General features: G+C 33.7%; 1 protein-coding gene and 1 long non-coding RNA gene across 5 annotated transcripts in view; one reads left to right on the top strand and one right to left on the bottom strand.

Moving 5' to 3' along the window:
• The window catches only part of LOC145977175 (uncharacterized), a 37289-nt gene extending 29145 nt beyond the window's left edge, over positions 1-8144 (top strand). The window contains exon 8 of the long non-coding RNA XR_014440450.1: positions 7204-8144. This is a non-coding gene — a long non-coding RNA (uncharacterized LOC145977175). The remainder of the gene's footprint in view (positions 1-7203) is intronic.
• Bchs (WD repeat and FYVE domain containing 3 bchs) lies at positions 567-21834 on the bottom strand. 4 transcript variants are annotated; one of them, XM_083108923.1, is made up of 47 exons: positions 21701-21834; positions 20489-20725; positions 20038-20283; positions 19785-19943; positions 19504-19696; positions 19216-19402; positions 18916-19097; positions 18480-18831; positions 18266-18387; positions 17915-18198; positions 17567-17833; positions 17201-17491; positions 16739-17112; positions 16355-16644; positions 15878-16093; positions 15605-15777; positions 15308-15536; positions 15088-15224; positions 14801-14984; positions 14439-14710; positions 14037-14266; positions 13243-13410; positions 12938-13146; positions 12669-12844; positions 12424-12572; positions 12139-12337; positions 11558-11915; positions 11272-11476; positions 10733-11153; positions 10383-10592; positions 10037-10225; positions 9625-9918; positions 9311-9546; positions 8965-9220; positions 8681-8892; positions 8465-8597; positions 8212-8365; positions 7887-8121; positions 7529-7752; positions 7210-7463; positions 6715-6942; positions 6355-6546; positions 6032-6206; positions 5715-5961; positions 5386-5640; positions 4810-5007; positions 567-4737 (listed from the first exon to the last, which is right to left on the bottom strand). In XM_083108923.1, exons 2-47 carry the CDS (start codon positions 20711-20713, stop codon positions 4659-4661), a joined length of 10269 nt encoding a protein of 3422 aa, XP_082965049.1. In that variant the 5' UTR covers positions 20714-20725; positions 21701-21834; the 3' UTR covers positions 567-4658. The 4 variants fall into 4 exon arrangements, with proteins under 4 accessions (XP_082965049.1, XP_082965046.1, XP_082965047.1 ...); XM_083108920.1 differs by having other exon boundaries at positions 567-4712; XM_083108921.1 differs by lacking the exon at positions 21701-21834 and adding an exon at positions 21258-21576 and having other exon boundaries at positions 567-4712.
• Positions 21835-22057: the final 223 nt, after the last annotated feature.

Genomic DNA, 22057 nt, shown 5'->3' with positions numbered 1-22057 from the left:
TAGTGAATTGGTATTAATATTTTGTCTTAAGATGTTATTTTTTATTTTAACAGTGCATCTCTCTAATCTGCAAAATCTTGAACAAAAAATTCTATTGGATAATTGTCCAATCGAATAATTGTTATTTCGATAAAATGTTATAAAAAATAAAAATAGTCAAATATTATTCTCTTTCCTTGGGACAATTGTGATATTCAAAATATGATATTAACACTTTCTAGTACATACAGAAAACACGAACTACAAAATGCAAAAGAATACTGTTGTAGAATACTAACAGGTACCGAAAAACAATAAATGTCATCTATCAAGTATATAATTGAGTTATTCTCAATATATTAATAACATTACATCGACTGATGTTTAAAGATATTGTCGATATATTATTGTTTGATCGAAGCGAGATTTTATGGTAAGTCAAACATTTCTATCATTGTCAGACATATCTATCATTGTCTCATAGCTTAGGGGAGAAGAATATTGAATGAGACAAATTCATCTTTACCACAAAGCATAAAGTAATAAAGACATCCTACAATATTCGAGAAATTCTCAAGGATAATATGTTTCTTCCTTTTTGAATACAATTTTATTTCATACATTTAGAATATACTTATCTTGTAAATTATATAATACGTTATGGTCTTATATTTGGCTTAATGAAATACAATAATTTGCTGTCTTTAGAATTTGTTTGTTCTCTCTTTGCTGTGTCACGGCACTTGAGCCAGTAAGTATAATCGACCACTATTCCTAGAGATAAACGAAATTATCAATCCTGTAGAGTTTTCAAATTTTTATCCAAAGTTTCAGTAAAGAGATTACATTCTCGAGGAAAGTTCGTCGAAAGGCAAGACATTGAATTGACTTTCTTAATGTTAATATATATTTAATTTTACGTGTTTTAGTCTCTGTTATTCGCATTGGCTGATTTTATAATAAAGCAAACAAGTAAGATGCGCCCAAAACGGAGAGATACATTATATTAATCGATTGTTCTCTAAAAATAGTAATTTTTTTTTCGATTTACATCAAAGAACGATACGGCGTCAAAGAAAATGGTCTTGCAATTTAGTACAATCCAAAGTTATTCATACGACATTTAATAAATTATTATATTTCACTCATCAATTAAATAAAGAACGTGATTTTTCTTTTACAACTTTGGCCCATTCAATATAATTATACCAATCAGAATCTATACTATACAATATTATACGAACTATCAACTAACGATACACAGTCGGCTCTAGCTACATATATTTATATATGTATAGTGTGATTGGTATATATATGTATACATGTAATTCCTATGCGCAGGGGTGGCAAATGTATATTTTCATACACTCGCATAAACGCATTCGTGCAGGTTCGCACAAACACACACACACACACACACATCCGTCACATATATCAGGTGTATTACAATATATTTTATATATTCATATATGTGATATTCATATATTACTCTCTCTCTCTCTCTCTTTCTCTTTCTTTCTCTCTCTTTATACATATATGTCTCTCTCTATCTTATCGTACATTTTTTAAGCAATAAATATCTTTAGATGCTTCTTTTTCATTCTATTTTTATATATACAATTTGAAATCTAACTGTATAATGCACAGTTTTCTTGTTCTATCAAATCCATCTTAATGGATAGCACTGTAGTGTGAATGAAATGACGTTGCATGTCGTTAATGAATATTGTTTTCCTCCGCACGCTATTTAAAAAAATATTGTGAAAATATATAATTTACTAATACAATGTGTCGTAATAATGAAACGGTTATTTATCGCCATTCTATGAAAGAGAAATTGTACGGCTGTTATACTACACATGTATATACATATTATGTATAAAGTACGTCACAAAACAAGCGTATATATTTTTAAAAATCTAATGATAAAAATAACGTCATTTTTTATTAAAAGAATTATATAATAAATTATTAAATTTTCGCATACGCTAAAGCTATGACTTTGAAATAATTTGCATTGTAGTATAACAACAATACAATATAGAATGTGGTTTAAGAGTATTGCACCCTTATTCTTCTGATAAACTATATGATAAACTGTATCCAAAAATTTACATATAGGGTACTCATAATATATATTCTATTTGTATAATAATTATAAATAATAGTCTTCACTATAAAATAATAAAAAGTAAAATCTCTTTTTAAATGGAAACAACTTTATCTTGTATATGCATATGACTAGAAATCATAATTAAACCTATAAAAAGGTAATGCCATTGTATGATTTATGATTTAAACTATACATACACTGTGTTATATAATAATAAATATATTTTTTCACAATTTTTCGAGCGATTTAATTATTTAATTTGTTTAAACGTTTATATAATCTCTTTGGTATATTTTTTCAAAAAATAACAAATGTTAAAAAATTTTTCGTGAATATTATTTCGAAAGAATAATAACACATATATTTAACTATTTTTTAGGAAATATATGTCAAGTTACATTTATGTCCGATTTTCTCTAAAGTCCAGTTATAGAGCGACGGACTTTTTATTCGAATAAAAAACAATATATAAATAATTGACCATGTGTAAATTGAACTGACATGCATAAGAACGCATAGGTATTTTTTATGCATAAAAGAGAATGATTTTGATGCGTGTGTATAATTCATATATTTGAGAGTGCCAATATTCTTTCGCATATCATTATATCTCCCTGTATCATCTATATCAACTTTTTTATCTCTCTTGTGTACACTTTCGTACAAAGAATACCTGCAGCATTGTGCTTATATCGATTTGTATTAACGCAATGTTAAAAATAATCCAATAGAAATACATTTGCCTACAGAATTGTGATCACATCACTCACTTCAACTTATGTCTTTTATAAAATTTGTGCTCTTAAGGAAGTGGAAATATATCATTAGAGAGAATATGGATGATGGAATCGATTGTTTAAATAGCGATATAATTTTCGCAATTAAAAGTCGGCCCCAAAATTCTTTCTAAAATTTCAAACGCCTCTTGTTAATATTTGGCTTTTAGTATTGTAAGAAACTTAAGCTTTTAGAAGATATCCATACTATAATACATCCTAAATGGCGCGTATTATATAAACTTTTCATATAGGAGCCTTTTATATATCTTGGAAATCATATCTTGAAAATTAATTCCACAATTATTTCTACACAAGAATCATGATTTATAATCATTTGTATTTGTCACTCTGCTAAAAACATTAGCTAGTGTGATTTTTACCTATGGTTTATTTTTGTCTATACGATTTTATTTAAATATCCTATAATTAATAATAAGTGTTACATAGATACGGTATTGTCTATTATAAAGTTCTATGCCTTTGGATAAAAGGTCAGAGTACACATTGCAATAATATACCTTTTCGTTAAATCGTAATACAGTCCTTAAATAGTATTTATATATACTGTGTATGCGATAGAAAAGTCAAACGTATTCTCTGTTTGAAAGAAAAATAACTGTGTAGTTGTATTAGAAAGAGATACTTTCCAAATTGGCATTCTTTCTAAAGATGGTTAGCATGATAAAATAATGGATGTGTATTTGAGTTTGTCACATCGTGTATAAACGAAAAAAAGTTTATCCACATTATCAAGAAAATAATCACAGCAATCTTAACTTTTTCCGTTATGTTAAATAAATTTAAATTTAGTTATAATCACACACATTATTCAATTTTAACATACAATGTTAAATCTTCTATTAATAACTTAATACAATGATTAGGGTAACAATACCGATATAATAACAAAATCGAATTAATATCTATGAGACCATTAATCATTTTGGCTAAACTATAATATAGAAAAATAAAATCACAGATTATATATTTAATTTTATAAATAATGATAATATTAATGGTAATTGGAAACATTATCTTATGAATTGATTAGAAATAGTATAAATTTTGCTCGTTACCATTTCCTGGCATAATGCACTATTTATGCAAAGTACAATATGCAGTAGAATATACGTATAAGAATTTGAATTGGGAAAATTTGGAAAGTACATCTTATGTACCTTTTAATTTTATGGAACCTAACACATGTATTATAATTTCACTATAATTTGATTAAAAATTATATGTAAATTTTACAAACTTGTCGATAATAAAAGGAAAATTTAAAGATATATATTAATTATATAATATTTTAATGCATTAGAAAAATTTGTTTCTTATAAATTCAGTTAGTTTATGCATAACTTGAAACACAACCGACAGAAGTGATAATTCAGCAAATGATTCATATTTTGTTGTTATTTCTCGTAGAGTTATCTTAATAATAGAAATGTCACCGAAATAAAAATGCAACAACCTTTGCTTATGTAGATGCAAACGAAGTTACGATTATGTTAACTCATTAAAGAAATGCAATAAATTGCGCGTAGTTCAGTTGCATACAGGATAGAACGCACGTACATACACACACACTTTTATGTTGTTCGTGTACAGAAAAATTCAACTAAAAGTAGGTACACACAAGTATTTACAACCTGCTCAGAATTTTCCGTATAATTTAATAATTTATATAAGATAAGACTCCTGTGTATGCTGTGCTATCATATTAAGTATTACTCTCAGTAGAATTACTCTGAGACCGTAATGACGAATAACAGCCCTGACAGACTCTAACTGGTTTTAAGATACCGAGTCTGGATATCTTCGATTCGAATCGGCTGCATCTGTATGTGAAAGTGATTAACTCGGCTAAATATGTTTTGTACCAAACCAAATTACTTTTTTTCTTAACGGAACAATTAATATTTACTTAAGACTTACCTCGAGCAGAATACTTGTCCACAGTTGCGGCAATGATGCCTTCTTTCATATAAATTGAATCGGACGCCGCAACCAACGCAAGAATCCGCTCCCTCGTCTTTCAGCCAATGATCGGCAACTGTGCGTCCAGGTTGTTCGCACACGCTCCATGAAAATACTCTACCACGAGTGTCACCCACATACACTGTTCTATGATCCCTATGAATCGAAACAATCAGGTGAACATACTTCATATAAATTATATACATGTAATCGCGTATAAAAAGATTATTATATACTCGATTTAATATAATTATATATCGAATTGAAAAGCGATATTAATTTTTAATTTTAAATTTATATATATATATATATATATATATATATATATATATATATATATATATGTGTGCATTATAAATTTATAGTATTTTTGTTTTGAATTTTACGAGTTGTTTTTGAATTTGTATATTTAATGAAATGATACATAAACAGAAATGTATATAATGGAAATGTTTATTATAAAAAGATCAATTATTATAAGAAGATCAATTTCGCTGATTTATTTCGATGTTATGATGTACACTTTGTAAATACCTTGATACCGCTAAAGCTGTAATAGATGCCGGTTCTGCATTGTCTTTACGATCGTATGCGGTATGCATCGTTAATTTACTGCGGAATACCAATTGTCTTTGCCATTTGAAGCCGTCTCGCAAGATATTTTGCGGATTGATCTTTCGCGGCTTTGTATCAGCTTCGGTAACCATAACGAAACTATCGGTCAAACTGGTATCGCTCTTGCTAGCTCTCAATGCTCCTTCCGAATCTCCCGGATTGCTGGTAGATTCACTATGAAATACGGTAGAGTTATATTTTACAATTGCATAGAATTTATACTGACTTGTATAGACTGATTAAGTTACCTAGTTTGCGTGCCCTCGCTATCGGCACGTCCACCGCCTTCGCTTTTCCTAAACATAGGATTTCCGCGACTCTTTCGACGTAATACGACCAAAGACGCGTGGTTATTCTGAGGTGAGGGTTTATTACTAGAACCGTTACTCGATTCGTTATCGGAGCATTCCTCCTTTTCTTCGTGAAGTCTGGAAGCTTCTTTAGTATTTTCCGTCTCGGAGAGACTACTCTCAGAACCGCTCTTCATAAGTATACCTTGGAGCAATAATAAGAATTTATTATAATTTAAAGATTTTTATTGATATATGTATAACATATTACTCACCTGATCCCTCGGCGGATATACTCATTTGTTTAACCAATTCCTGAACTCTCTTCATTGTTGTTTCAGTTTGATTCTCCTCGGTGTTTTGTTTTTCGTTCTTTTCTTTCTCGGCAGCCAATACTTCTTCGGGTTTCTCTTCTTCTGCGGGTACTTGCACGTAATCCATCGACCACATCTGCAAAAATATAGTATCTATTAATATCATTATATTTTTCACCAAGTTTCATTGAATATATATCAAGTATATGTATCTAAAATAATTATGATGTATTTAAATATGTAAAATATATAATATTTTAGAAAAAGAGACACATTTATCTTACACGAGCAACGCCGTCGGTGGAGCCAGTCATAATAACATTCTGCGAATCCCATTCATGAGTTTGACTGAAAGCGACACATAATATCTGTTGCATCCTATCGGCACGACCGACACATGTATTAACGCTTGCCAACTCTTCCCCATTAATACTCCATACATGTAACCACGTAGCTGCGCATGTAGCTATGTCTCCCTATAGAAATATTTTATATAAAAATAAATAGAGCATTTTTCTTCTCTCTCTCCCTTCATTCATATTCTTATTTTTTACATCTACACAGTTTTATTTATTGTATATAATTTATACATACACAATATAATATAACACAAAATATATACTTATATATGATATATGAAATACCGTTAGTTCATTTATAGCCACTGCAGCGACCGGTCCAGCATGTCCTCTAAGTTGACGCACAAACAAGCACCGGGATAAATCCCATATAATTGCTGTGCCATCTCGCGATCCGGATACAATAACATTGTATGCGGGACTGGACGATAAACACGTGACTGCATCGGTATGTCCGTACAGGCACTGTTTTATAGAAAGTTGTCGCTTGGCGTATTCCCAAACAGTCACAACCTAGACAAATAATTAAAATTGAAAAAAATAGAAAAGAGAGAAAGATATAATTTTAAATAACAAGTTTTCACGTTGACTCTTGAATGAAAAGTTGTCGTTTTTAGAACAACAACTGTATTGAATGTAATATGCTTATTCAATTCTAATACAACTTGATAACTGATTAGAAACATGATCGTCATTATTTATTAGAAATTGGCAAAGAAATTGTTATGAAAATATATTGAAAACTATCTCATAACAACTCTTTTTTTCTAAAAGACTTACAGAGCTGGTGCCAGCAGTAACTATCAATTTGGAAGACGGACAAACGCAGGCCACTATCTCCCCGCTGCTTTGCATCAAGGCCTCACCGACAAAAATGGCTTTATCGCTATCGTAATTCCCTATTCTGAGTGAATGATCAGCGAATCCCCATGCTACGTATTTGTTATAAGAAGGAGGAATAAGTGTCTTGTTTTGTTCTACCGCCAACACGGCTTTATCGACGTGCAATATCTGTCCAACGGGACCCTTTAATTCTGTGGACGATTTAAATTATATGAAATACTTTAATACATAGCGCTTTTATCAATGAATAACATACCTTTAATGGGTTGTAACGATGGTTTTAAATTATCAAGATTATGGAAGAATAATTTGTCGGACGTGGTGATACTTAATCCAGGAGTGATTGGCCCAGGATCGATCACACTGGTCCTCTGCGTCATTTTCTTTGCTGGATGTGGCTTCTTAAATAATTGCTTGGGTATTTGACCGAAATTATTAATGAAACCAATAGTCGCGTTCTTCTTCAATGGATCGTCGATACTATAATTGAGTTGAGAGTAATTTTTTAATTAAAAAATTTATACTAAAATTTTTACAGATGAGTGACATGAAAGATAAACACAATATTTTGAAAGTTATGACAACTGCAACATTATAATCATGTATAAACTAACTTGTAAATGTCGACATTGCCTTCGTAGAACAAGTGATGGAATACATTGACAGCTTCGACGGCCGCCGGACCGTTTTGCTTGCATCCGAATATTAGATCGATCCACTGATGGAGATGTTGCGATACATAATCACATTCTAACGCGAGTCTATGTACACGAATAAATTCACGAGGATCCTGCTTCGCCCAAGGTGGAAGAACAACATCGCCGAGTTGAACACCGCTTTGTTTAGAGCCTGCGAGAAAAATATTAATGTATACTATGAAACGAAATAAAAATAAGAAATAAAAAAAGAAATAAAAATAATATATTACACTCAACCTACCTAAATCAAAATGATTAGAATTATTAAGGAATTCTGGGAGATAAAAAAATTCCGGAATAAGCTCTTTCACATCTGCCATGTTATGTTTGGAAGCAGATAACCATGCTTCCTTTATACTATTGAACATTCTATCGGCTAAATCGAAATGTCCACCCTATAATTTCAATTATTCTCAATTATTACCATTCTCAATTATTATCTATGTAAAAAATAAGACTGTTACATTTTCGCTTCTGTAAACATATGTACAAACCTGTAATCTGAGAAAATGTTGCGTGAATGGTTCCATTCTCACCAGATATGAGCATACTATCATTGCCGATGAATAATGCGTGCCATAATGATAAGGAGGAGTCTCTCCGTGTGGATCGTCCCATTCTTTGTATCTGCGATATACAAAACAAATTATCATTTAAACGAATGTTTCCCATCATGTATATCATTATATATAAGTATACTTTTTCTATACCTCTTCTTAAATTGCAGCAATCGCTCGGGACTTTGTGCGCCCATAGGTTTGCTGAAATCTCGAAACGTCGACGAATCCGTAAGATCGAGCTCTTCACTATCGTAATCAGCCAAGATCCACGGAAATATTGGATATTGCATAAGATCGTTGTAACTACGACCCGCCAAAGTATTCAGATGCATCAGGTATTGAAAGTTGGATATTTCTCCTCTCTATGCACATAAAAATATGTCAATATTTAAAAAGTATATATTCTACCATTTATCTTGTATATTATTACTAACCACCCATCTCTGAGTGACTGATGTTTCTCCTATAAGATTCGAGAGTAAGCCAGTAGCCTGCTCGACATTCGCCGTTCGTCTTTGGCCAGCTACGGATTGCTGAGCGCTATCGGCGATCGCGGTAGCGAATGTCATAAATCTTTGATAGACCTTGTTTCTGACCTTTCGAGGAAATGCCAGTAAATAATTTCTACCGTCTCCACTGAATACTTCCAACGCCATAGGTTGCAACAAATATCGTCTTTTGTGTACTTCCCTACAGATAAGATAATAATGCAGATACTGATCTATTATTTAAATATTATGCAAAGAAAAAAAAATCTTTATTTCAAACAAAAGTATATACCTGATGTCTTCGTAATTAAACTTGGAACATTGTCTCATTGCTCTAGATCTTCTGGGAGATCCTGGTGACGGCAAGATTGGTTCATATGCTTCTGGCAAGCTTTCTATATCTCTTATCTCTCTAGATTTCAACAATGTGAATCCGTCAATCACATAAAAATGTTCCTTTCCAAATAAGAGAAGACCCTCAGTTGTATCCAAGCCTTGTATTCTTGCGCACCTAAACATGTGGCTTATCTGAAACATAAATGGAAGTATTATAAAAAAAAAAACATTGTGATTTTGAGCATTATATCGATTGTATAGGACAAAAACCTTCTCATGTTCTTCAAGGAGACGTAGTAACGTTTGATTGTCTGGAACAGCTTGATTGTTCTCTTCCTCCTGTTCGTTATCTTCGGGTGCTTCATCTGGTTCACTGGCATGACGTTCTAATGTGCACGGAACCATCGGTGGTTCGCTCTCAGTAGAAACTTCATTAACATTTAATGGTGTGTCGTCTATAACAGGGTCTCGTTCGCGTTCAAACATTCCCGACGAATTGCCGAGTTGCTTCAGATAGTACTCCTTACTATCCAAGCTCGATGCTACTTTGTACTTTAGCTGTTTCTAAATATAGACAATAGATTAATTTTTATGGCTAAATACAATATTACATACAGATATAGATACATATTTATGTTTAAGTTTTGTCATATTTCAAATGTACATCTTGTATGCAACTCACATTATCAGGATGCTCTAATTCAGGCCGATACGGATAATGTATGTAGAAGAGTTCATTTTTCATCATTTTCTTTCGCATTCTACATGGTCCTTCTGTCATGTCCAACATCCATTTGTCAAGACTAGTGGGTGTCGGAGGTCCCCAAAGACCGCGTTCTCTAGTCAATTCTGTCTCGGTTTGTAGCCATTCCTAAAAAATAAATTAAAAATTATTTGTAGTTTATTTTATCACATATTAATTTTTTAATTAATATAGAATATTTTTTATCCAAGTTTAGATAAATAGTGCTGTATGTTTTCGCAGAATAGCAAAATTACTAAACATAAAAATTGAGAGAATTTCTTACTTGATACACGTAACGCTGAGTGTGCAGATTCGTTTGTTGATGCTGTAAACGCCTCACTGCAGCGAGTTCTCTTACTAATGCAACATGTTGCTCCGTCCACTGAGCAACCGTGTTCTGATGTAATCTAAGTCTTACGCGCACAGATTCCTCCTTTCGTACTTTTGTCCGGCTCGCTAATCTCGTCAAGCCTCCCGTTACTTTTTGGATTTTCTGCAAGTGTATATATACATAATACTTGCATACTAATAATTGTCTAAGTGTATACTTTGCTCAATTTCTTTTCATGTCTAGAATGATCAGCATCTACACACTTATATTCACATAATATAGCAATCTGAGTTTTGACGTACCGACTGGATCTGATTGTGGAGTTCCCAGGGAGCTCTGTATGTGGCTCTTCTTTCCGAAACTACATAATTTAACCAGAGCTTAGACGCAGCTTCGTGAACTTGTTCTCTCACGGCCGATAATTCCGGCGCGCGTTCGTTAGTCACAGGGGCCGGTAAAGTTACTTTAAAAGCTTCCTCTATAGCTGGTTTCTTGCATACATAGAGTTCCTCCCAAACTCTTGTTGCCGCTACAGCCATCAAATTATGCCCCTGGTGAGACGTTAATCTATCATCGCTGGATTCCACTTGCGGATTAACATGCCACGTAGTTTTCATATTAGTATCCAACATGATCTTTATATCGGCCGTCAGTTGTACCAGACAATAAGTCAAACAGCCAATAAATTCTAATTCATGATTACCAGCGCCAAATACTAATAATCTAAAAAAAAAAAAACAAAAGTTTTACATAATTCTTTAAAGTGTTGTATAACTTTTTTCTATTTTAAAATTGAAAACATAAAAATATACAACACCATTGTATAGGTGTACATATGTACCTATGAGTAGTAAGCTTGTGCAATGCCTCCAATACAGCCATTTGATCGGCAATGGAATCAGTCGCACGTGACAATAAGAATAAAATTGTCCTATTCAGGCAGTGATGAAGGCCTTCCATACTGACAGCGCCAGGTCGTCTCTTTGCTTGACCGATTAATTTAACGATGAAATCGAATACTTCGTGTGGATCTTTTGTCAGAGCACCTTTATGAGAAATTAAATTATTTTTATTAATATTTTTTAATTAATACATACCGCGCATAAACTATTAAGAGGGATTATTACCTTGCCACAATTTGTCAACTATTCTGGCTGCCACATAACAAACATTATTGGTTATATTGTTGGCCGAACCCCCAGGAACGACTGGCAACGCGGCTTGCTCCCCAATCAATACATCCGCTGCTAGCAGATGTTCCATTAATATGGATAACACTTCTGTCTGATAACGCATTTGCTGTCCCGTCGATGCATGTTCCGGCCACGCTTCCAGGACGAGATCTATCGCTGGCAATTTGGCCGTGACCGGCAGCGAGAGCGAATCAACGATGATAACTTTAAAAAAGTCCATCACAAACTTCTTCGCAGGATGATTCGTCAGTCCTACGTCTTTCGATGGCGATCTCACTAACACTGGTTCCTGCTATAATAATTAATTAATCAATGTTAATATATTTAGTCGATTTTACAAAGTATACTCTCAAAGATACTTTCTGATCTCACAAATTTATACAACGAATGTTTTAAAATATCTATTATATTGTGTTTGTAGCACGAACAATCTTTATATAATGTTTAACTTTACATATGTAAAATTAAAATTGTTTTTTTCGGAAAACATCCCGTAGAAAAAAAAATATAATTACCTCATCGGCTGGGGTACTAGCACCGCTGCTATCCTGACTAGAACTGACAGGTTTCGGAAACAAGGTCCCAGCTAAGGCACCCAAAACTTCCGCGGACATAAAGACCTGCATAAAGTCGGTGAAGTTGCGATAAAGGAAGAACAAGAATTGTATTATTGTCACCGGATAATCATTTAACCATGCTGGTAATACTTCCGGGCTGTGGAAAAGATTAATTTATTATAAATGTATAATTTTTATATATATATAGTGAAATATTCTTCATTATGTAACACATTAACTCACTTGTTTGAATGACTATTCAACATTGTCCGCACCATAGCAAGTAATGTGACCATCGCCTCAGGGCAAAGATTAATTCTACTGGCGAAGGACGATAGCGTGTGATTTGCCGGGACTCCGAACATAAAGTTCCAAACGTTATCTAAATCGAGCTGAGATGCACAATTGCAATAATACATATATAGCATTATTAATCTTCATATATTAACCATTTTAATACAAAAACGCGTAATTAATTCCATATTTACCTTTGAATCTGTAGGTAACAATTTCACAGGCTGTCCCATCATTAAAGCAATGAAGAGAAAATAAAGTTCTGGGACAAGATCGATATGTTGCGGAAGTAACCAACCCAGATGTTGAAATCCTGGTACATGAAGCCCAGATGGCTTAATCTCACCAGTAGACATTTGTTGATGACAACCTACATGTATGTTGTAATTAATAGATGTATACACGAATAATATTTATAAAATATCTATATACACAAGTACAAAGAAATTGTAAATATATATACCAAGTGCTAGTGCCATTTTATTGTGATCGGTATGCCGCAGCCAACCACCATTGCTCGTGCCCTCTTTGAATTTTTGTAAGATTGATTGCACTGAACATATTGCCACAAGTATACGTAACCCCCAGACAACTGTTGTACTATGAAGATCAGACTGGAGGAACAATAATACCCAATCTAGGCCCAAAACTTTAGCTACTTCTTCACACATACTGCAAATTAGTATAAACACAATTGTACTTAATACATGTAAATTTGTCTCATGTGTTGACACATATATGTATATATATTTGTGTAATTTTTCTTACTTTACATTAACTTTAGATCCACTAAACAACAATGAGTACAAGAGCTGTAAACAACGATTACGTAAAAGTATACTCTCTCCTTCTCCATCCTTGATTCCATCTCCTTCTCTAAGAATTAAGTGTTTTTCTGGACATTGCGGTAAGGTTGCTACAATAAATTGTCCAAACCTGAATAAGAGTAAACATTGTAAAGAATTAATACAAATATATATTTAGTTATACAGGGTGTTCGGAAAATCGCCCGCAGTACTTCAGGAAGTGATTCGAGATCCAAAAGAAGGAAAACAAGCTATATAAACATAGGTCTGGAAATAAGTCATTTCCGAGTTATAGCCATTTTTATGTTAAAAAATCATTATAGTCCACTTGGCATCCCTTTTTTTAAATTTTTTTAAAATTTTAAATTTTTAAATTTTAAATTTAAATTTTTAAATTCAAATTTTAAATTTAAATTTTTAAATTCAAATTTTTAAATTCAAATTTTTAAATATAAATTTTTAAATTCAAATTTTAAATTTAAATTTTTAATTTCAAATTTTAAATTTAAATTTTTAAATTCAAATTTTAAATTTAAATTTTTGAATTCAAATTTTAAATTTAAATTTTTGAATTCAAATTTTAAATTTAAATTTTTGAATTCAAATTTTAAATTTAAATTTTTAAATTCAAATTTTAAATTCAAAAATTTAAATTTAAGGGTTTTTTGGGTTCCGAATCACTTCGAAGTACTGCGGGCGATTTTCCGAACAGCTTGTATAAATAATATGCTGAATAAGAAAGAGAAAATTGCTTACCATAATAAATCAGCCTGTCGTGGTTGACTTAATAATATACTAAGAAGCGCTAAAAGGATTTGTCTAGTGCTACTTAATTTCACGTCACTCAAAATATGCAATAATTTATGTACTAATTGTAAATCTCTCATTAACCGTAGATTAGTTCGTTTTTCACTGGACTCTGCTATCAGTTCGTACAGATGTTCAAGGAGAGATCTCAATAATTCCCCGGGTGCTTCGTGCCAGACCTAACAATAAATATAGTATATATAATATAGTATATATAATATAAATTGTTATACAAATTAATTCATTAACAGAGTTGTCTAGGCAGACTTTCTTTTGTTTACCTGTTGTTTGCGTTCATATAACGTCATAAGAGCTCTATATGTTCAATTATAAAAACTTTTCTGGACTTACTTGTAAGTCACATAAAAGGTCTTGAAATGCTGTGACATTAGGAATCGCACTAGTTTCTCTCCCGCTATCGACCGTTCCCACAAGACTGAATGTCAAGTGCAATATATGACTATTTAAGAGAGGACACTTTCTTCTTAGTAACATAGCTAGAGTCTGATATCCTCTCCTGCGATCCATTTCTTGTTGGGCCGCTTGATTAGATCTCACTACACAAACTAACGCCTTTACAGCTGCGTACAAAGATTCTACATCTTGGGCCATAGCTATTAAACCTTTTAAACAGATTTATAAAATTACATTTTTAATCTCATTTCTCAATGTTACAATACATATATCATTCGTCATTTGATTCGCAATCATACCTAACAACACTGAACATCCTCCTACATTATCAATCATAGTAGCTACTGGTTTAGGACTAAATACACGAACACCAAGGTAACCAACGACTACACCACCTAACGCTCTAGCTGGACCGCTAAGATGTCCTGCAGAATTATGGAGAACCCTGATAGGTGTGGCGTTCTCATGGGATGACATACCAAGCTAACAATGACAAAGTAATCAAATATTAATATAAAATTTAGTCTTGAGTTTTGTTTTTCTTCATTATCTTTAATAAAAATAGAAAATTGAAAGATATTCATACTTGTTTAGCGATTGATTTATTATCAGCTCGGCTATACACCTTTCTAATTTTAGCCAGAGTCAATTGTGACATGGCTTTTGCATTCAGCCCAAACACCACTTTTTCCTCAGCCACGAGAGGTCCTAGAGGTTCAGGACCTGCGCGCAGTAACATATAATGTTAATATTTATTATTTATAGAATTATTTCAATAGAAAATATCGGCATCGTATATTCAGTACCACTCAATTGTGGAGCTTGTAAGCTTCCCATGTAATGCGGTCCTAGTTTAAACAAAGTGGCAATATTTTGAGAATTAAAAACTTCCTCCACCAAATGACACGGTCCTTGTTTCCATGTCAATCTGGAATATCTACGCCAACAGGGTGGCGTACCGATGTAGCCGTAAACCGGAGAAGCCACAGTTAAATTGGCTGCTCCACCTCCAGGAACTTGCGTGATATAATGAAGCTAAAGATATAAATATATACATTATTCGCGAAATTTAAAAAATTAATTAATTTCAATATATGCGTTACCTTTTGACTATGGATATGTTGACCATCCAAGTATAATGAAAAACTCGAATTTTTAAGGACCGCGCGGTTTAACACAATAGCTATGTGATGCCATTGTCCTTCGTGAAGTAAATCAGGACACCAGACTCGAGCGCCGCATTCACCCATTCCTTCGGGCTCCCATTCACCTGTGTCTAAAAATATGTATTAATTAGCGCATGCGTATTATTATGCGCATTATATTGTTTAATTTTTATAACATACGCTCTCAGAGAGTGTCACACATATACTTACTTTGTGGAATGGGTGTCTCCTGAGTGGAAACAATAATAGCCTTATCTCTAGCGCTAAGAACAGCAGTCAGGCAAATTAAATCTCTTGCAGATTGCGGAGTACGTACTAGGGTAAGTAATCTCACGCAATGAGGATCGGTCCTAGGATCGCTAAACTTATCGACGCATATCCATGTGCTATACGTTAAGCCGGTCTGTGGCGGGAATAATCTATCGCCTAAAATAATTTTTCATAATGTAGCAATCGTTATACACATATGTATACAATTTTCAAAAATCTTGCGTTTTTTTCATTATTATTATATATACACAATAATATATTACATTTTTGTTATATTTATTATTCGTTTACTCAATAGAATCGATTATCTATTTTTATAGCGGTAAAAGTAAATCACACATATATATATATATAAGTAAATCACATACAAAATAATTATATAAGTAAATCACATACAATAATTAATATGTCGTGTACCTGATCCAATTCCTCCCAATACACTATTGTCCGCGGAGACAACTGTAGGAGGTGTAGTACTTTGCGGGGCGACACTCGGCAAGTACAAACATGCGAATCCTTCGGCGCTCATATCCAATTCCACGAAAGGCGGTAAAGTACACGAACCATGAGCTCTAAAATCCTTGGGCGTCGTCATCGATACTAGCGTCTTGATCCGCGTTAAAGGAACCGGTCCTCCCCTAGGTTTGCTTTGATCGATATCATTCAGCGTGATACAACATAACGGATCACCCAAACGTAAAAATTCTCTGAAAGAATAAAATTATAAATTATCAATGTATGAGAAACAATTTAAATGTATCTTTCTAGCTTTCTTTTCTTTTTAATGTATTTTTTCCTCACCGTAGATCTCTCGGTTCGAGCGATTGCGCGGCAAGTCTCTCTATGATGTATTGTAAAGGTTGATGAAGCGGATGTGTCTCATCCTGTAAAGCGATTCTACCCACGGACAACAATTCTCCGGCCATACCGGCTTCACACATGACTTGCTGATTTCTTTCCGATCGTACTAAACTCTTGACAATCTCTGCCACGTACAATTGTAACGCTAACGCCATTTGTGGATTAGATGGTTCGGATATAGATGGGAGTAAATGAAGCATTCCCACCACTATACCGGGATGAACTACAATTGGCTCAGGTGCGGGTGGACTTAGATTTAAGGAATTTATAATACATCTCTTGCTGCTTCCAGGAGAATCAAATGATCTCTGTTGCTAAAAAGTGTAGAAGCAGTTAGAGTTATCACATTAATTGCATTAATTTACTAAAACTAAAATGTTGATATTTGATTAAAGAACATACCTCCATGCTATTTTGCTTATGACTCGGAGATCTTATGCCTATATTAGCTAAATTTGGTTTGTCGAAGGAATCGAGCGCAACGTCATACAGTAGACGTAATAGCAAACACGCGTATCCCAATGTCTTTGGCATATCATCTGGAAATACTGGTTCCAATACACTCCCAGTAAATAATGACACTAACATGTTATGATAATTCATAGTCGGTATCATATCCATCTCGGTGATTTTCGTTTGCGTCGAAAAGCAACCGAGAAGACGTAAAGTATCGCACAAACTCGATTGACAGATCTGTGCAAAATTGACATTATTTTTACATAATAAATTATATAATTATTATATATAATATGGTTTAAAGTTATATACCTCGTGATGGAAGAATTTTGCATTTGCTGGTTCAAATCGCATAGCTGTACTTATAGTATGAAATACTACATGTAACAATGTCAGCAATTGGCTTTCATCCTGCATATTCCTTTGCACAATATCGTTGCAGGGTTCGCTTTTTTCCGATCTTTGCGAACCTAATTGACTCTCCAATGATACCAAAACCGACATTACATAAACGAAGCCTCCGACTTTTCGAAAAACTGTTCTTGTCCTATGTGACTCTCGTAAACAGGCTAGCAACGACTAAAACAGTATTATATAGCTCGTTAATAGCTTTTTATGAATCTATAATCAATGTAGAAATAAATATGACACAAGACTCACTTTTAATATATGCGTTTTTAGAATCAAGGCATTAGGAGGTGCCGAATGCATAACTCCCAAAAGTGTAGCCATATCGTCGTCACCGCCCGCGCTGAGTATCAATTCCCTAACGATACCGAGTGCTTGATACCGGCAATCTACGTAGGGCACTAGATTATGGGCGCAACGTGCGCCTCCGCATTCTCTAAAGACATTTGCATTTTGAACATTACTCGCTAATAACGTCGTTAAAGCCTCCATCACTAAGGCACCCAACCGTTCGTCCTCGGGGCATATTGTGTATTCTAAAATAATGTCGAATTTTCAAAATTTATACATGCAAACTTATATAATACAATAAACGAAAATTACCTAATCCTTGATCGATCGCAGCTTGCTTATCCTTGAGTAATGTAGCATATCGATGAAGACAAGTCACAAAAACTTCCAACATACCAACTTCTCTATAAACGTCTTTAAATATAGTGTTGTGTCTGAAAACGGTGGTTATATTTAAAATTATATGACACATTCATTATACTTGTGTATTTTTAGAATTTCTCCAATTGCGCTTTTCGAGAATTACCTGAGTATATTGAGGAGAGTCTCCATGCATATGATGGAGCAAGAAATTGAGTTGTTCGTTTTCAATAAGATGGACAAAGATATGAGTTCTTTACATGGAACAAAATTAAGTTGGAAAACTATAAATTCCAATAGCTGAAAGAATTTTTCTTGTATCTCTGGATTCTTCAAATGAATTTTCTCTGCAAACTGAGACAAAGTATTTTGTCCTTCGAGAATAAAATAATTTGCATTATCGCTGTGGTATACACTGGATATCGCATCTAATATAGTGCAACATAGGAGCGGCGAATTAGATTTTATAAATACAGATTGTAATACTTGGAATGCTTGAATATTTCGAACGCTTCCTCCTGCAATACAACATAAAATGTATCCGTTGTATATCTTTTTTCGGTATTTATTTAGTATATACGGCGTATTCTCTGTAAAATTACCTCGATTACTGGGTTGTGGTAAGGTAAAGCCGAGCATTTGAAATAAGGATCCCATACTAGCTTGACTTGGCTTCAACTCTGTATGACCACACATTGTTAAAGATGCTAACATTAATACCAAATTTCGGATAGCATCTTGCGCTTCCGCTCTGCCATCTTGTTCCAATCTTGACGGCGCATGTCTATGGATAAAATTTTTTTTTATCATATTACAATATTTATACAATATATATTAATAGTTATTAATCTTTCATTATCATAAATTATTATATTTTATATAGTTACACGACATTTACTTACTTTAAGAGAAACTCGGATAAAAAGATGTAACCCTGACAAGCACGAAAATCATCTAATAATGTTTGAGAAACCTCACTGGAATCTTTTAGAAAACAGAACACTGTTACAAACATTTCTACAACCTCTAATGGTGCCAGCTCAGGTACACGTTGCATATTATCAATACAAAGTGCTATGCATCCTTTATCTATAAGATAAATTGATAAGAATATATATAGAATATTGAATATTTTCTTAGTTATCAAAAATTTAATAAATACATAATAAAGAGTAAAATGTTGAGCTTACTATGAATATAAGCTACTACATTTTGCGTAAGACCATGTCGGGATAGCGTCATTAAAACTTCGGCGGCACTTTTACGCCACATAATATTGTACTGCGGACACCAACTGGTTATTGCTGAGAACAGTAAGGTAAGGTCGTCTTTACGGGCGAGTTCTTCCGCAGGATAGGGATGACTGCATAATCTCACCAATAACTGTAAGTATGTTTGTACAAAAGCATTTATAATCAGGTAGAGAAAAAAATGTTCCCTTTACATAAAATTGTTTTAATATGAAAATCACCTGAACAAATATTTTTTGTAATAATATCCTGCGTTCTCTAGGAGTAAATTCACTATTTGCATCTGTAATATCAGCATCTTCCTCATTCATTTCAGGCAGATCAAAGAACAGGTATAAACATTTCACCAAAGTTGATGGAACTGAGGCAGCAGTCATGGCCTATAAAAAAAATTTGGTGATGCAAAAGAAGTTCTTTTATATAGAAATATATCTATAAATATATATAATCAATTACTAGAGAAATTCAATTTACTTGTATCAGAGAAGTATCGCCTGCTGCCAGCAAATTTAACGCGGACAACAGCATCCAGCCGTTACTCGATTCTTCGCTATTTTCAATTTCTAAGAATTTGACAATGGCACAACTTGCTGTCTCAGTGCTCTGATTGCTTGCTCTTCTTCTGATTTCAGATACCATAAGTCTTGATACTTGTTGCGTGAATGCCAAAATATCCCAGAATTTTTCATTCATATCTCCTGATGGACTAGATCCAAATACCTAAAAGCATACATATAAAAATACATATAGCACACGACTTTTTATAATAAAAATAATATAATGATTAATGTATAGAGATTTTTCTAAAATAAAGGATTAATTTTAATATCGAAAGACATGCGAATTTAACATGTTATTTTACAAGATTAGAATATTTCATATTGAAATTGAATAAATTGACATTTATTTCTACTTATACGTATACCTTGCAAAATAATGGCAACATGTTATACAATTTATCGTCACGTTCAGTATCGGAAAGGGGATGTGGGGGATGAGTATATTCGGAGAACAGTTTCTTCAGGTGCATAAGCCCCAGAGCAGTGTGCTGAGGATTTGTGCCTCCGGCGCAATCTTCTAAACTACCAGTACCGCTCGAACCCATGCCTCCAACGCCGGCGCCTCCTCGTAATTTGCGCATTATGTTCATACTTGAAATTTACTGTAAAACAAATTTATAATTTATCTTCCAATTCTGTCTCATGCTTTTTATCCTTAATATTTCTGATTGTAGTATATTTTCTTGGTCCAATTATATGACACAAAATGTACATATTATTGTACGGAAAAAGATTAAGTTCTTTTAGCAAGATATTATTTCCAAATACGCACAAAACTATCGCAGAGAAAACCAAAAAGTTTAAAAATAATTAAAAATAAATATAAAAACAAATCTAATTTCATTGTTATTAACTGATACGTATGTGAGAAAATTTATAAAGGAACAAAAATAATGTGAACTTGAAACTTCAATACAGCTGATCAATACAAAGCTTTAATCAATACGAGAAAGCTATTTTAACGAATTGACGAAAAAGTCAATGCGCCCAAAAGGAACGACGCAAAATGAAACACATATACATACACCAACTCGACGCGAGTAAAACGGTGCAAACGACATGTTCGATCGCGATTTTAATGCTCGGACTAATTGATAAGAGAAACGCACGAGATAAAAGTAAAATATTTTTTACATTTGAAGATAATAACGTATGTCAGCTCAGCAAATACGTCCGAACATTTGTCGCGCTAACATTGCGAGTGTTAACATATCGGGCAGCATGAAGGAGCGCGTGAAAATGGCACGACGGCTTCGCGGAAAAACCAACCACGGCCTCGGCATCGAATCGAGTAATATTTGCCGACAATCCGCTCGACGGTCAATGTATACAGATCGATGACATCGCTGCCCGTCGAGCATCCGGCTCAATATTTACGTCCGTCCGCTCTCAAAACGTCAGACCGATGGGATGTCACACCGCGGCGCGGTATACACACACGCACGCACGCATCAGGCACACACACACACACGCGCGCATCGTGAATCCGCCCACGACCCGCGTCATCCGAACCGCGGAATAATCGTTGACGCGCGCGGGCCGCTTGTGCCAATTGCGACAACGCGATCGGAATTTACCTGGAACGCGTCTCCACCTTGAAAAATTCTACATTTTCTGTCGGTAAATCGCGTCGATTCTCACGGCGGGAGAGACTTTAATATTTCAGCGGCGGCGGCCATCTTCGTATATTTGACAGTTCTCTCGACCCACACGGCCAACGCGATACGTCGATAAGAGGTCACGTGACTTCTTACATGATCGCCGCCAAGTGGGCTTTTTAAAAAGTTGATTTTTTACAAAGGAACTTTGATCGCGCGAATGATAATATTAGATGATAATTATTATTTATTAGCTTTTATCAACGTTATATCGATTTATTTGGAATATCATCCGATTGAAAATTATGCCAATTGTACTTTCGTTGCATTAAAAAG

The sequence above is a fragment of the Camponotus vicinus genome, unplaced genomic scaffold (genome assembly GCF_025532165.1).
Source record: "Camponotus vicinus isolate PSW18456_S1 unplaced genomic scaffold, iyCamVici1.0 SCAF_9, whole genome shotgun sequence".
NCBI classification, from domain to species: domain Eukaryota; kingdom Metazoa; phylum Arthropoda; class Insecta; order Hymenoptera; family Formicidae; genus Camponotus; species Camponotus vicinus.
Note: the sequence above shows the minus strand (reverse complement) of the source record. Positions and strands in the feature narration are given on the sequence as shown.

Coding starts and splice junctions, on each gene's coding strand:
- Bchs (XM_083108920.1), bottom strand. CDS start 20,713: ATGAACATAATGCGCAAATTACGAGGAGGCGCCGGCGTTGGAGGCATG. Junction 17,492..17,566: donor CAAAATTCTTCCATCACGAG/GTATATAACTTT, acceptor AATTTTGCACAG/ATCTGTCAATCGAGTTTGTG. Junction 8,366..8,464: donor AACATTTTCTCAGATTACAG/GTTTGTACATAT, acceptor TTGAAATTATAG/GGTGGACATTTCGATTTAGC.